Source organism: Elephas maximus, chromosome 3, assembly GCF_024166365.1.
Source record: "Elephas maximus indicus isolate mEleMax1 chromosome 3, mEleMax1 primary haplotype, whole genome shotgun sequence".
In the NCBI taxonomy this organism is placed as follows: Eukaryota; Metazoa; Chordata; class Mammalia; order Proboscidea; family Elephantidae; genus Elephas; species Elephas maximus.
The window spans coordinates 170,888,883-170,905,757 of NC_064821.1; the positions used below are offsets into that span (position 1 = coordinate 170,888,883).

Consider the following 16,875-nt stretch of genomic DNA (forward strand, 5'->3'; position numbering starts at 1 on the left):
CTCCACAGAAACTGCCACTCCTGTTAAGTTTCTGGGCATTATGTGTCACCTAAAGGCTGGGAGAGTCCTCTTGCTGTAAAGTACCAACTCCTAGCAATGAACGCTCCCACTACATTACGCCAAGCACAGCACATTCTAGGTCTCTTCATATTCTGGAGGCGGCACATGCCACATTTACCAATTTTACTCAACTCTATTTTTACCATTACACACAAATCGGCTTCTTTTTGATGAGACAAGCCCCAACAGAGGGCCATGCGCCTGGCCCAGGAGGGCATCCAGCAAGCACCTCCCCTGGTGCCCCCAGGTTCAGACTTCTGTGTACAGTCTTTGGTGACACCTGTTTACACCTCCTGGAGTCTTTGGACTAAACATGGTTCCACCTGAACGGCACACTCATTTGCAAAATGTGCCCCAGATAAACCCTGCTGAGCTCACAGAAATCCGTTCAACCAGCAGCTAGGCTCAAACCTGCAGCTCTATCTTCACTCAAGCTTACCATATATATGCCCAGACTTTAACACCTGCTAGCAGCTTCTATTCTTTATAGATATTCACCTGGGAAGGCCACCTTTCCCCAAGATGGCCCCAGGCTTCCTCTACTCTACCCACTTTACCACCATCTCAGATCACATCACCCCAGCCCAAGAGCTGGCTACTGGAGATGACCTGTCCTAGACAGCAGTGCCTTATCCCAAGAAAACGATGAGGGAGACAACAAGCTCCAAGGCCAGGATTATTAAAACCCCTGGATGTTGGGACTTCCATTTTCAGGCCACCCTTCCATTAGGTGGGTGGTGGCTATAGTGACTATTGACCTAGAGGCTGACTCCAAAAATGCCTCCAGCTAATCTATCCCAAAGGCCCCATAGAATATTACTTCCTAGAGATGTCTAATTGCTTGGCCAAGAAACTTGCCTCTACCAAAATGCTTGCAAAACCGTAAGTCTTCTGCCAACTGTCTGGCAGCACTTGATCTGACCTCCCCACTTTGGCCGGTTAAGCTGTACATCTAAATTATACTAACCAGTCAGGGGCACTTCCCCATACCACACCTCACCACCTGGTCTAAGAGAACACTTGGTATCATGTACACTGTTAAATATGCTTGCCTATAACTTTTGCTGGCCCCCACCTTCCTCCCCACACACCCCTTCACCAATGCCTCACCCTCTCTACCACTCTGTCCTCAGCTCCTTCCTCAAGACTGCTAAACCACTCCATGCCACCATTACCTCCCTGATGCCCACTCCATAGATTCTTTTTTTTCATAAATATTATTTGCTGTTGCTGAGAATATACACAGCAAAATATACATCAATCCCACAGTTTCTACGTGTACAACTCAGTGGCATTGATTACATTCTCCGAGTTATGCAACCATTCTCACTCTCCTTTTTTGAGTTGTTCCTCCCTCATTAACATAAACTCACTGTCCCCTAAGGTTCCTATCTAATCTTTTGAGTTACTGTTGTCAATTTGATCCGTATAGCTAGTTCTTAAAAGAGCATAATGCTCAAGGCAGACCTTTTTTACTAGTTAAACTATGGTTCAGTTTTAAGAAGGCTTCAGGGGATATTTTTTGGTTTAAGGTTTCAAGATTATCTCAGAGCAATAGTTTCAGGGGTTCATCCACCCTCCATGGCTCCAGAAAGTATGGAGTCCATGAAAATTTGAAATTCTGTTCTGCATTTTCCCCATTTCGATTAGGATTCTTTTATGAGATCTTTTCAGGAATGATAGCTGGGCATCATCTAGTTCTTCTCAGTCTCATGGCAAAGGAGGCAGTTGTTCATGGAGGCAATTAGCCACACATTCCATATCCTCCTCCAATTCCTGACTTTCCTCCTTTCTGTCTAGCTCCAGATAAATAGAGACCAACTGTTGTGCCTTGGATGGCTGCTTGCAAGCTTTTAAGACTCCATGCACTATACAATGAACAAGGAGCTAGAACAAAAATACTAAATACATTATTTGGCCAATTAACTGGAATGCCCCATGAAACAATGACCCTAAACCTCCAAACTAAAGAACCAAATTTCGTGACGTATTTGGTTGTATATAAGCAGCCTCAGCAGCTACTCTTTTTTTTTTCATTGTTGTAAATATATCTATCACGAAACTTTTGACAGTTCAACTTCTTACAGTGTACAGCTTGTTGACAGCAATTACAATAGGCCATTCCACCCTACCCTTAATCAATGGGATTTTTCCATTACCATTAATCTCTCTTTTTTCCCCTCCCTCCTGCCCCTGGTAACCACTAATAAACTTTGGTCTCTGTACATTTGTCTTTTTATATAAGTAAGGTCATAAAATATTTGTCTTTTTGTGATTGGCTTATTTCACCCAGCATAATGTCTTCAAGCTCCATCCATACTTTAGCACGTATCAAGACTTCATTTCTCCTACTGGCTGAGTAGTAGTCCATTGTATGTATGTACCACATTTTGTTTATTCATTCATTTAAGTTGTTTCCGACTCACAGCAACCCCATAGGACACAGTGCAACTGCCCCATAGGGTTTCCAGGAGCTGCTGGTAGATTCGAACTGCTAACCTTTTGGTTAGCAGCTGAGCTCTTAACCATTGCACCACCAGGGCTCCGGGTATAGTATGTTTTAAAATCAGGAAGTGTGAGTCTCCTACTTCGTTCTCCTCTTTCAACATTGCTTAGCTATTCAGGACCTTTTGCCATGCCATATAAAGTTGAGAATTGATTTTCCTATTTCTGTAAAGAAGGCTATTGGAATTTTGATCAGGATTGTGATGAATCTATAGATCACTTTGGGTAGTATTGACATCTTAACAATATTAACTTTTCTAATCCATGAACATAGAACATCTTTCCTTTTCTTTAAGTCTTATTTAATCTCTTTCAACAGGGTTTTACAGTTCTCATGGTATAAATCCTTCACATCTCTGGTTAGATTTATTCCTAGGTATTATATGCTCCATAGAGTCTTACTGCCACTCCTAACATGTACATACATCTGATTGAGTGACAGCACACACCTTATATACTCATAATTGCTGAATTTGCCCTCAAGAACCACAACTCCAAGCCTATGGGGCTTATTTAGAACCAAGCCTCATGGCCAATTGGATAAAATTATCCCAGCCACGCATGCCATTAAGTCTGTTCCACTCAGTTCCCCTCAATTACAACTGCACCTATCCTGGCAAAATCAAGGTGTTGCAGGACTTTGAAATTTCCACACGAACTGTTATGTTGTCCGTCCACATCTGTCCCTCCAAAAACGTCATCTGGCCCACAACAGCCATCCTCCCAAACCTCTGCCTTGATTATATCTGGGTACAAGCTAAAGAATAGTATGCCTTGGCTAACATCACCTTGGCAATCTATTGTGGCCCCAACATCAGAGGAGAGGCACTATTATATTTCAGCTTGTCTTTCCCCAGTTACATGCACCTGGTACACTGTACACCAATGACCCTTGGCCTTCCTATTCAAGTTTTCCCATACCTTGGGGCTACCCCCCAACATATGAGCCCTGCCATAGGTGAGCTGGTGGGGCAGTGGTTAAACGTTCAGCTGCTAGCCCAAAGATTGGCAGTTCAAATCCACCAGCCACTCCTTGGAAACCCTGTGGGGCAGTTCCACTCTGTCCTATCGGGTTTCTATGAGCCGGAATTGACTCAACAGCAAGGGGTTTATAGATGAGCTATATTTGTACTGGAAACCCTGGTGGCATAGTGGTTAAGAGCAAAGGCTGCTAACCAAAAGGTTGGCAGTTTGAATGCACCAGGCACTCCTTGGAAACTCTATGGGGTGGTTCTACTCTGTCCTACAGGGTTGCAATGAGTCGGTTATTGACTTGATGACAGTGGGTTTGGTTTTGGCTTATATTTGTACCTATCATTGTCAGAATGGTCATCATCCTAGGAGTAGTGCGAACAGCTACTGGAGTAGCTGCTTTAGCAACCAAATCACTAATTATCAAAGCTAATCAAGAAATGTCCCAAACTCCAATGGCATACATGGAAAAAAAAAAAAAACCCAAAATACTAGGACTGACCATGCAAGGGCATAACTCCCTGGCTCAGAAATGATTAATAACTGACTAGCCCTAGATTACCTACTGGCCAGTCAAGTAGGAGTGTGTTCCACTCAAGGCACTTTGTGCTGTATGTACATCAATAACACAGGGCAAGTGGCCACACTACTCAAGGGAATATCTCAACATAGTAAGGTTATGCACAATACAACAAAAATATTCCAACAAATCCTTACTTTCCATGGTTTCAAACCTGTTTTCATGGCTTTCCCCATCTACATGGGGCCAATGGCTACAAACTGGCTTCCAGATTATTGCAAGCCTATTTATCCTGCTCATTGCTCTGATTACGTGCACCCTACAATGGCTATAAAAAGCTATACTAATGTCTTTCAGTATTTCGGCCACTCAAGTTATAAATGTAATTTTAATACCCGATGCTGAGGCATCACAGGGTGGGCTGTCATGAGTTTTGCTAACACTCCATTTCAGTTGCTGCCCTGGCATCCATCGTGTCCAGCATAGAACAACAAGCTGGCTGACTTACTCTGCCCTTTCATGCCAGCTCCTGATATGGCTTCCCCAGCAGCCCGTGTGACCAACAACTCCCCACAACTCCCCTCCTGCTCCCTTTTAGATCAGATCCCCACCAGCCTCCCCAAGACTCCACTCTTTTGCTTCAACCTGACCAATCCAACAGAAGCTCAGAAACCTTAATGTACCCCACCCTCAGGCCCTAATAAAGGCCTGAACCCCAGGTTCCTGCTCTCCCTCTGCCCCTGACACAACCACCCTATGTGTCCTTCCCCCCAAGACCTGTGAGTACTAAGCTTGTTATTTTTAGTTCCTCTGTGTGGTCTCTTGTTGAACCAAGACTTATCATCCAGTGCCCATGTAACTCCGTTTTAAGTAAGTATCTCAAATTCATAACAAGGTGTCATGGGACTTTTCCTGTCACCCCAGAAATGATTACCAGCACTCAAAACTGAGAATAAAGAATCATCAAATATCCCACAAGCCAAAAAAAAAAAAGGTAGAAAACAATTAGGGGTCAGATACCTCCTCCCCAGCTTATGTCAGCTGTTCTGTTTTCTCTGTCTACCTGCTCAGGAGCAGAAGAGCAGCAGGGCAGAGGAGGGTGTGTGGAGCGCCCTGTCCTCCCCCTTCAGTGTGGCAAGGATGTATGGACCAGCTATTGTCCCTCTTCCTACTTTCTCATTTTCCCTCCAAAGGCCTTCCCTACAGCTTAAAAGTGATCACCAGCCTTTCTGGGAATTCTTTAATTATTCATCTGGCTCTGAGATCATCAGAGACACCCTGGAGCTGTGCTGGCCAATATGGTAGCCACTAACCTACCTGTGGCTACTGATATGCTGTAAATGTAAAATGTAAAATATACACCATATCTAGTACAAAAAAAATAATGAAAAATATTCATATTTTATGTCAATTACATGTTTAAGTGATCATATTTTGCATATACTAAGTAAATAGATTATTAAAATTAATTTCACGTTTTACTTTCTTTAATGTGGCTACCAGAACATTTAGGATTACATGTGTGGCTCACATTATATTTCTGTTAGACTGCACTGCTCTGGGGTTTAAAAATCAGAGCCCTTAGAACCCTGGTGGTGCAGTGGTTAAGAATGCTAACCAAAAGGTCTGCAGTTTGAATCCACCAGCCGCTCTTAGAAACCCTGTGGGGCAGTTCTGCTCTGTTTTATATGGTCGCTAGGAGTCGGAATCCACTAGGGGGCAAGGGGTTTTGGTTTTCTGAGGGGTTTTGAGAAGCCCTCGACTCAGCAGCAATGGGCTTGGTTTGGTTTTGGGTTTAGACCAGCTAAGTTGTCACAAAGCATGGGACCACAAGGGGGCGGTACTGCAGAGAGGCGCTTCTCTGAGCACGCCTTGGACAGGAAGCAGACGGGCTTCCTGAGTTCAATTGGCACAAGCTTAACTTCAAGTAGTCACTACTTACATTTTCTAATGAGATAGTTGGAGGAAAAGTAGAGCGAGGAGGACGTTAAGAACAGGAGTGGGTAGAGGCTTACAGGGATACTCGCTCAGCGTTAGGATAGCCAAAACGCATACACCCACAGCTATAGGCAGCCTCACTGTACATTAATTAAATTAAGGTACAGCTATGGGAACACTGGTGGCCTAGTGATTAAGTGCTATGGCTGCTAACCAAAGGGTCGGCGGTTCGAATTCGCCAGGCATTCCTTGGAAACTCTATGGGGCAGTTCTACTCTATCCTATAGGGTCGCTTTGAGTCGGAATTGACTCGATGGCACTGGGTTTGGTTTGGTTTATACCATGGAATATTTTACAACTATTAGAAACTATGTAAATGAATGCAAATTGACATGACAAAAATTTATGCTAAATTCAGTCAAAAGGGCTAGCTACAGAATTGTATGTCCAGTACGTATGTCAATTTTGTTTGAAATAAATAAAATATGCATTTGCAAAGACAAACGTCTGAAAAAAATATTCTTCATGGGATTAATAGTGAGACTATGGGTGATTTCCTTGCCTTTTCTTTTTTTACAACTACTTTTATAATTAAAAATTTTTAAGTTACTGTTAAGTAGCCCTTCACAGTCTTCTTCACGAGTTAGGACTCAGATACCACTTTCCTTCCCAAACTTTTCCACGCCCTCCCATCAGAAGTATTGATGTCTTCATTAAAACGCAGACCCTTTAGCAGTACCCAGCTTGGGGTTTTACCCCGGTTCCATCTCGTCCTTCAGTCCCTTGAGCGCATGTCTTTCCCCTACACGCCTGTGGCCTTTTCACAGCGGTCTCTCTTCCCCGTACCGGCCCCACCGACTAGATCAGACCCTGACTGACTGGCCGGGTTACTGTGAAAGTTAAACTAGATCCGGTCCTTAGTGGGTCTCGGAGTCTATCGAACCGTCATCCAAAAATTAAAAATCACTGAGACAAAGGCCAAGAAACCGAGGCACTGAGGTCCGGCTCTTGACCTCTCTCCCGGATAGAGGATAAATCGACCCGCACGGTTCCCGAGGGGAGACGCTCCGGGGTCACCACGCCTGTCACCACTCAGGACGGCAGGAATAGAATAGCAACTTCGGATTAAGAACGCAGACGACGCGCCGCCATCAATTTTGACCCTTTGGAGGCACCATCCAGATCCGGGCTCAGCTTGTGTCATGTGACTGCGGGGTGCTTAAAGCCTGTAGTAGAGAAGGAAGCGACGTGCTCCGAGGTCCTAGGCCGGGGGCTGACGGCGGATGGGATGGAGACGACCTTGGAGCAGCACTTGGAGGACACGTGAGTAGTGGGGGCCTCTTCGGCCTGTTATGAAGTCGTGGCGAGGGCGGCTGGAGTAGAACAAAGGGCGTGAGCTGCGAGTGCCGATCAGGGCGTTTTGGGGAAGCCGCGCGAAGCCCTGGACAAAGGATGAGGCCGTGAGACCTTGCCCCGGGACTTAGGGGCGGGGCTGGTAACCCGGAATTAATATTTCCCAGTCCCCCGCCGTACATCCCGCCCCGGAGCGAGTCTCCGGGGTTCAAGCCGGAGGCCAAAATCAGCTGTCATGTTGTTGAAATTGTACTATGTCCAGGGTCGTTCTTACAGGAGCTTTAGGAAATAGATTTCACTTTTGATAAGGATGTACAACGTGAGCAAAATCGAGTCCTGAAATATAGACACACGCAGGTGTCTCCTAGTGATTGCGTACCTAATCAGTAACTTTGTGCTGAAGAAGCTAAGAGACATCTCTTCATTTTTTCGAATAGGTAGCATCTGTGTGAGATTCAGAGTCCCTGGGTGGTGCAAACATTAACGTGCTGGGCTGCTAACAAAAAGGTTAGAGGTTCGAGTCCACCCAGCGATGCCTAGGAAGAAAGACCTGGTGATCTACTTCTGAAAAATCAGCCATTGAAAACCGTGTGGAGCACAGTTCTACTCTGGCCCACATACGGTCGCCATGAGTCAGTCCACTAGAGGATAACTGCTGTGTGTATGGGAGCTTCAAATGGAAAGGCATAAGAAAGCTTATAAACATGTTCCACCCATCAATGTTCCGCAGCTTCCCACTTCCTCTCCAGGAGGCAACCCATGTTAACATGGTTGCTTAGACCTTGTTATTTAAAACATAATAGTTTTTCAACAGTTGTTTTAGATGAATTAATGTATTAAAGCATGCCTTTTTAACAGGAGTGAAAAAAAACTTTCATTACAGAGAAGTTCATTTAAATTAATTTTTAATTTTTATGAGTCACAGAATCCACTCAACGGCAATGAGTTTGGCTTTTTTTTTTTTTTTTGGTTGTTGTTAGCTGCAGGCGGACCCCATGCATGAAGGAACAAAACTGCCGTGTGGTCCTACACCATCCCCATAATCAGTTGCTGATTGGTTCCATTGCGTTCCATAGGGTTTCACTGGCAGATTTTCAGAAATAGATCGCCAGACTTTTCTTACTAGTCCATCTTAGTCTGGACGCTCTGCTGAAACCTGTTCAGCATCACAGCAACATGCAAGTCTCTGCTGACAGACAGCTGGTGACTGCCCTCGAGGTGCATGGGCTGGGAGTTGAACCTGGGTCTCCTACATGGGATATGAGAATTCCACCAGTGAACCACCAGTGCCTCATAATTCATTTTAATTTAACCTAATTTTTCTCCTTGAGGTAGGGTTGTGAGGGCTGGATAATAATTTTTCTTCTTAAGTTGAGAAACACCAATTTTAAGCACTTACAACAGTGCCTGGCACATAGGAAGCCTGTATGTCTTAAATTAGTTATTTAAATTCATGTTCTCACATCATATGTTTCATCCTTCCTGTGATTCTGGAACTAGAATGAAGAACCCGTCCATTGTTGGAGTCCTGTGCACAGATTCACAAGGACTTAATCTGGGTTGTAAGTATCTCACACCAACCCTTTGGTGAATTGCAAAGCATTTGATGTTGACTTGGAGCCTAGTGTGCTATTATTCTGTAGCATTTATTTCTTGTTTTGTTTCTTACCTTTTCTGGGTAGTTTGGTGAGAGTAAAGATAATCTCCAAATCACAAGATTAGAAAGTTGAAATTTTTTAATTGGTATTTATGAAAGTAAAATTGGTCCTTGAAGTTCTGCCATTAAATACTTGTCTCTACTCAAGAATTATTTTAGGTTAAGGGAAGGACAACACATAATACAGGGGAAGTCAGCACAATTGGACTAAATCAAAAGGTAAGGTTTTCTGAACACAACCAAACACTTCCGGGGGCACAGTAGCAGGGGCAGGAGTCTGGGGACCATGGTTTCAGGGGACATCTAGGTCAATTGTCATAAGAAAGTTTATTAAAATGTTCTGTATCCCACTTCAGTGAGTGGCACTTGGGGTCTTGAAAGCTAGCGAGTGGCCATCTAAGATGCATCAATTGGTCCCAACCTACCTGGACCAAAGGAGAATGAAGAACACTGAAGACACAAGGAAAATATTAGCCCAAGAGACAGAACGGGCCACATAAACCAGAGACTCTATCAGCCTGAGACCAGAAGAATTAGATGATACATGGCTACCAGCAATGACCGCCCTGACAGGGAACACAACAGAGAGTCCCTGGCAAAGTAGGAGAATAGTGGGGTGCAGAACTCAAATTCCAGTAAAAAGACCAGACGTAATGGTCTGACTGAGACTGGAGGAACCCCAGAAAACATGGCCCCTGGACTCTCTGTTAACCCAGAACTAAAACCATTCCCGAAGCCAGCTCTTCAGACAAAAATAAGACTGGACTATAAAATATAAAATGATACTTGAGAAGAGTGTGTTTCTTAGTTCAAGTAGATACACAAGTTTTTTTTTATATGGGCAGCTCCTGTCTGGAGGCAAGATGAGAAGGCAGAAAGGGATAGGAGCTGGTTGAATGGACATGGGCAATCCAGGGTGAAAAGGAGGAGTGTGCTGTCACGTTATAGGGATAGCAACTGGGGTCATATAACAATCTGTGTATAGATTTTTGTATGAGAAACTAACTTGAGCTATAAACTGTCACCTAAAGCACAATTTAAAAAAAAGAATAGGTTTGTCTCTCCTAAAATAGTATTTGAATAGTTTTAATTTGGGTCTAGAAGGAACCCAGATAATGACAATTACTGTTTATTGAATGTATGCCATGTGCCAGAAACCCTGGTGACATAGTGGTTAAGTGCTATGGCTGCTAACCCAAAGGCTGGCAGCTCAAATCCGCCAGGCGCTCCTTGGAAACTCTATGGGGCAGTTCTGCTGTCCTGTAGGGTCACTATGAGTCAGAATCGACTCAAGGGCAGTGGGTTTGGTTTGGCTTTTGGTTTATGCCATATGCCAGGACTGTGCTGGGATTTTACATACATCATGTCGAATTTTCACAACAACCCTGCAAGATGGTTGGTGCTAGTTTTAGTCCAACTATGCTTAACTGTAAGTGAATAGGCAGTAAAATATAGTGCTTCAGAGTCAAACACCTGGGTTTAACCTGCTGCTCTTCTGTTTGTTAGTAGTGTGAACTTAGGTAGAAAGAATCTCTCTGAGCCTCAGTTTTTTCACTGGATTGTTGTTTAATACTTGTACTGATAGAACTGCATTTATTGAGCTCTTACTGTGTGCCATGTGTCGTTCTAAGTGCTTGACATATATTAACTCATTTATTCCTCATAACAGTCCTGTGAGATAGATATTGTTTTCCCCATTTCACAAATGAAGAAACTGAGCCATAGCAATTAAGTAACTTGCCCAAGGTCACATAGCTAGTAAGTGGTTGAGCTAGGATTTGAGTCTGGCTCCAGAGCCTCTTAATCATAATTGTTTATAATTATGTAATATGTCCCGGATCTGGACATAATGCTCGAATAAATGTAGCAATTACAGGTGAGGAAATAAATTCAGAAAGGTGAATAACCAAAGCATTAGTTAATTAATGCCAGAACTAGTAAACCGAGGACTCCTGACACTTTGTGCAGGAATTTTAAAAGCTCTAAATTTTTGCTGTGTGACTAACTGAAAGGGATAATCTGTGTAACTCAGTTATATTTTGTACCCTAGTCGATCAATTGGGAGGAAAAGAGGCAAATTTTTTGAAGCACTTGTCAGGCTCCGTAGTGGAAAAGGCTGAATTCCAGTATGGAAATCTAAAACTGAATGAGTTCTGTCAAATAACCTTCAAGGCCCAAAAAACTGCACTGTGTCTGGCCATTAATATAAAACATTACTAAATTCATAGACCCTGCCATGTTTATTGGAGCCCTGATGCCACAGTGGTTAAGAGCTTGGGAGCTAACCAAAAGGTCAGCAGTTTGAATCTACCAGCTGCTCCTTGGAAACCCTACAGGTCCAACTATGAGTTGGAATCAACTCGACAGCAGCAGGTTTTTGGTTTTGGTCTAGTTATATGAGAGGAGCTCTGGTGGCACAGTGGTTAAGAGCTCAGCTGCTAACCAAAAGTCAGCAGTTCGAATCCACCAGCCACTCCTTGGAAACCCTGTGGGGCAGTTCTGCTCTGTCCTGTAGGGTCACTATGAGTTGGCAACAGCTTTGGTTTTTTAGTTTTGGCCATGTCTGTTACCTGACAGGAAACCCTGATTGCATAGTGGTTAAGTGCTGCAGCCGCTAACCAAAAGGTCATTCAGATCTACCAGGCGCTCCTTGGGGCAGTTCTACTCTGTCTTACAGGGTCGCTATGAGTTGGAACCGACTCGACAGCCACAGCTGTTACCTGACTTAGTTTTAGGTTCGGTTAAGCCTGTGTTTCCTCTATATACGGAAATATATTTTAAAGTAGACTGGTAATTAATTTTTGTCCCTAGAGCTCAAGATTTAGTATTATCTATAGGCTATAAACATACATTCTTAAAAAGCCAATTTTACTGACATTTGAAAACAGCCAGCTTATTTTTATTCTAGCCCAAATAACTGCTCACAGAATATTCACACATGCTGTCAAGGTGGTCTTATATCTAAACTCCTGAGTAAAGACTTTTATATCTTTTGAAGTTGAGCTCAGGAAAAGGAAATTAGAGTTCCCATGAGGAGTTAATTGGTTTCACCAAGTTACTTGCCCTTACTGACTGCTTTTTGTCAATGTCACCTCTGAATTTCTTGCTGGTTTCAGTCATTCCCTATAAAATGAATTTAGGACTTTCAGATTGACTTAAATTACCACTCCTTTATATCTTTGAGGTGTTTGGAAATGGTGATGGGAATGACTTTGAAAACTGTCTACTATCACTTTATTGATTTAAGAACCATTGTGTGGCTCTCACTCAAGGTAACCAGTTTAGTATCAGGGCAAAAGCATTTCATGTCTACGTAAACTAGAGGACAGTGAACTGAACCTTGTTTTTTGAATAATTTAGTGAGAGCTACTTCTCTAGCTCCGTACAGATTTTTGGACAGCCAGGTGACATGATATCATCTCTGTCTTCCAGGCCGTGGGACCCTGTCAGATGAGCATGCTGGAGTGATCTCTGTTCTAGCCCAGCAAGCAGCTAAGCTGACTTCTGACCCCACTGATATTCCTGTGGTGTGTCTAGAATCAGATAGCGGGTGAGTAGATGTCAACAGATTCCTTCTTTCCTTTTTTGTTCAGAAAAATCCTGGGGAGACTGGAATGAGGTCTGCCTCGTGTTCATCAGTGATTCTTCACTCAAAGTCCTGGTAATGGCCTGAGTAGAGTAGATTTACTTTCTGAAGTACTTTGAAGGACTTTCTTGGACCACAGCGGCAGATAGATTAATCTCTAAAACTAATGTGCTTTCAGGCCACAAGGACCTTTAAATGAAGAGTACAAATTACAGTGAAACCTGTGAGAGCCAAAACTTCACAGGACTGGCTTATTTTTTCTGGGTCTCTCAAATTTTCTGCCTTTGACAGGGTGCAGTCTTACTACTTTTCTGTCGCTCGTTTCAGTGGAAAATATTTGAGTTTTCCTTCTCTGACAGGTTTCCACCTTACACAGGTTCAGGCTTTTACAGGTTTTACTGTATAATGAACTATTGGGCTACCAAATAAAGACAGTAATAAAAAGCACAGTGGAAGGCTAATCAAAGAACAAAACTACTTCTGTAGGAGTAGAATATTCCTAATACTCTATAATATTCTATTCCTAATATACTAAAGATACTCTTAAGTGAGGGTCTTTGCAATCATATTAAGTGACAAAAGCAGAATACACAGTATGATCAGTTTCCTAAAAAGAGGAAAAATGTTTATATAGTATACATGCAGACAAAAAGAACTAGGGAAATATCAGTAGTGGTTGCCTCTGAGCAGTAGGATTATGGGATTAATTTCCTTTTTATATTTTACACTTTTCTGTATTTTCCAAATATTTTTGCTGTACAGATAAACAAGTATTGCATTTATAATTAGGAAAAATGATACTTTTTAACTGTGTGTAGTCCCTGGGTGGTAGAAACAGTTAACATGCTCAGCTGCTAACTGACAGTATGGAGGTTCAGGTCCACCAGAGGCACCTTGGAAGAAAAGCCTGACAATCTACTTCCAAAAGATCAGCCACTGAAAACGCTGTGAAGTACAGTTCTACTCTGACACACAGGGGTCGCCATGAGTTAGAGTCTACTCCATGGCAACGGGAAAAACAACAACAATTTTAACCTTACGTTGGCCCCCAGTTGGAACGTTCTACTGAGTATCTTCTGCTTTGTTTGCCTTTCAGGAACGTTATGATCCAGAAACATGATGGCATCACAGTGGCAGTGCACAAAATGGCCTCGTGACATCCCATATCAGGTCTCCAGCCTACCGCAGGGACTCGATTCTATCATGCTGATTATCTTACTGAACTATTAAAGTTCTAGTAGCTAGGCCATTCATATAATGTACATTGGGCATTTTTCTATTTATTTTAGAGTAAGCTGTTTTTTGGCACTCTGAATTACCATATCAAAATATTGGTAAAAAAGGATCACGTTTTGAAGCAGCATGTCCAGGTTACTTTGTATATAGAATTTTGTTGTATTCAATAAATCTGGTTGGAGGAAAGTTGGGATCTTTCTGGATTCTGTAAACTATATCAAAAATTTTTTTTTTTTTTTTCAATTGTCAAATTGTATTTTTTTTTTAAAAAAAGGCTTTTGTTCCAACTACTTGCGTCTCATTCAGAAGTGTCTTGGTTATTTAGTGCTGCTATATCAGAAACACCACAAGTGGGTGGCTTTAACAGATTTATTTTCTCACAGTCTAGGGGGCTAGAAGTCCAAATTCAGGACGCCACCTCCAGGGGAAGACTTTCTGTCTCTGTCAGTTGTAAGGTGAAGGTCCTTGTCATCAGTCTTCCCCTGGTCTAGGAGCTTCTCGGCGCAAGTCCCCTGGGTCCAAAGGACATGCTCCACTCCCAGTGCTTCTTTCTTGGTGGCCTGAGGTCCCTTTCCTCTCTGCTTGATTCTCTTTTATTCTCAAAAGAGATTGACTCAAGATAACAGCATAATCCTGTATATTGAGTCGTGCCTGATTAACATAACTGCCACTAATTCTGCCTCATCACATAGGGAAATCGCATCAGATCCCAAACTGGTGGACAATCACACAATACTGGGAATCGTGGCCTAGCCAAGTTGACACATATTTTTGGGGGGCACAATTCAATCCATAACACAGAGCTTCCTGAAATACCTGTATTTTCACAGGAATGTTCATTAATGTTTGAAAGACACCAAGCGTATTCCTACCTCTTAATAATAAAGTAATAGCTAATAAAAAAAAAATAATAATATTAAGTACTAATTGTGTGCCAGGGACTCAATTCTCATTAATAACTTTTCTGGTAATGAAAGTTAAGGCATTAGCAGCCTCACCATTTAAATTCGGGATTCCAACTGAAGAGCCTATCCTCTTAATCCCTAGACCACCACAGCAATAGGCATGTTTGACCAGAAAAAAAGCCTTTTTAACTGTTTGAAAGATTATCTTCTTTTCAGCCTTTTTTTCTCAGCAACAGAACTGTCGCAGGTACAAAAGACTTCATTTTGATAAATGTGAATGTTGCTCCTATTCTTTAACAATTTAATAATTGACAGTTTAAAAAAATCTAGAATTTATCATTTATTCAAAAATTAAGCATCTACAAAGTGTAAGGTGCTATGTGAGAATAAAAAGATCTTGAATAAGACCCAACTCAGCCCTTGAGCTTGTACTTTAATAGAAGTAATATGCATGTATGTTGTCTTCACCAATACCTACCCCTTCAAAAAAAAAAAAAATCCATTGCTGTTGAGTGAATCCCAACTCATGGTGACCCTATAGGACAGAGTAGACCTGCCCAATAGAGTTTCCCTATAGATTGAGACTGCTGACCTTTGGTTATCAGCTGAGCCCTTAACCACTGTATCACCAGGGCTCCACCAATATCTGACATATATATGTTTCTTTTATTTTTTGTCTCCCCTACTAGGATATAAACTGTGTAAGAACAGGAGTTTTGTCTTATTCACAGATGTATCCCCAACAACTAGAACAGTTCGTAGAACATAGTAGGCACTCAATAAATACTTGCTTAAATGTATGAATATGTAACACAAGGGAGTTTTGTGGTATAAACTGGGCCGCCAAAGATAGATGTGTGTAGTAAGAGAGATGAGGGGTTTCCAGGCAGAGGGAATGGCAAAGACAAAGACAAGTGATAAAGCAAAAAAAATTTTATGTATAAATGGTATAGTTGGGTCTGTGAGGTAGCAGTTGAAAAGCTGGGAGATAGGGCAGCTAACTCAAGAAACTTGAATGTCTGCTTTTCAAGAATCCTAGGCCCTCTTCTGTTAGCAGAATGAGTTTTGGAGCAGGGGAGAGCCAAAGTGGAGCTTTAAGATTAATCTGAGGTAGACCAACTACCAGAACTTTCTTGTGTTCATCAATGTACCTCCAATTCCTAGCCTGCAGGGCAACAGGTTTCTCTTTAAATAATAGCCTTTCTGGCCCTAGGTTTGTAGTTCTGCTAAGATGATTTGCTAGGCAACGATCCTGCAGAGGGGCTGGTTAGTAAATAAGGTGTGTAAAACTCCTGCAAGCGTTGGTCAATTACTATGCAGACTAGGTGGTTATGGCCTACTGAGGGGATTGGTCAATTCTGCCATTCTGCTAGGCTTAAAAGAGCCAATTCCACCGAGGTTGAGGGGGACCTCACTACCATCTAGAAGAAGAAGCTGGAGCAGGACCTAATTTGCTATGTAAACTTTCACCAAAAGCACAATAAAATATTATCAAAAAAAAAAAAAAAAACCTGGAGCAGAGTGCTTCCTTTGGACACAGGGTCCCTGTGCTGAGAACCTCCTAGACCCAGGAGAGAGAGCTGGAGATACTGAAGACATTGAGAAATGGTGCAGCAAGAGTGGCAGCAGCATAAGACAGAATCAGACTGGCGTGAGATGGCTGAGGTGGGGCTTACCAACCCATGGAGTGAGAGCTGAGTGCCTTCAGGCAAGAGGCTTGCTGGCAGAGTGGGGTGCCTCCGGGCACTATGTGTGTGGAGCTAAAGAGTTGCAACACTTGATTGAGCAGGGCAGAGACCAGGCTGAGCAGGGCACAGTGGCAGAAACCCAACCCTGGCCTGCCTGCTAGCATGACTGACAGGTAGCTGAGAGCTGTCTTGGTTGGAAGCTGTCTCGATTGACGAATTGTATCCTGTCTCCTGAGTTGTTCCTGATACTTGCAGGTTGATCCTGATCCTTATTTGTAATCTGTTACTTTTGTAATAAACCCCATAATCATGAGTATGGTTTGTGAGTTCTCTGTGGCCATTGCAATGAATTATCAAACCCAGCAGAGAAGTAGAGTGCTGTGGGGAGGATGGCTGATGTCAGCATTGGTTAAAAAAAAAAAAAAAAAAAGGTTGGAGAGTAGAAGTATGTTTGA

The 16,875-nt window shown here is 42.6% G+C and overlaps 2 protein-coding genes across 2 annotated transcripts in view; one reads left to right on the plus strand and one right to left on the minus strand.

Annotated features, from left to right (window-relative positions):
* The window catches only part of RBM15 (RNA binding motif protein 15), a 1,133,685-nt gene that overhangs the window by 1,060,017 nt on the left and 56,793 nt on the right, over positions 1–16,875 (minus strand). The gene's annotated exons all lie outside the window — the stretch shown is intronic.
* On the plus strand, positions 7,210–16,749 carry LAMTOR5 (late endosomal/lysosomal adaptor, MAPK and MTOR activator 5). The gene is made up of 4 exons (XM_049880117.1): positions 7,210–7,318; positions 8,849–8,910; positions 12,438–12,555; positions 13,688–16,749. Exons 1-4 carry the CDS (start codon positions 7,284–7,286, stop codon positions 13,746–13,748), a joined length of 276 nt encoding a protein of 91 aa, XP_049736074.1. The 5' UTR covers positions 7,210–7,283; the 3' UTR covers positions 13,749–16,749.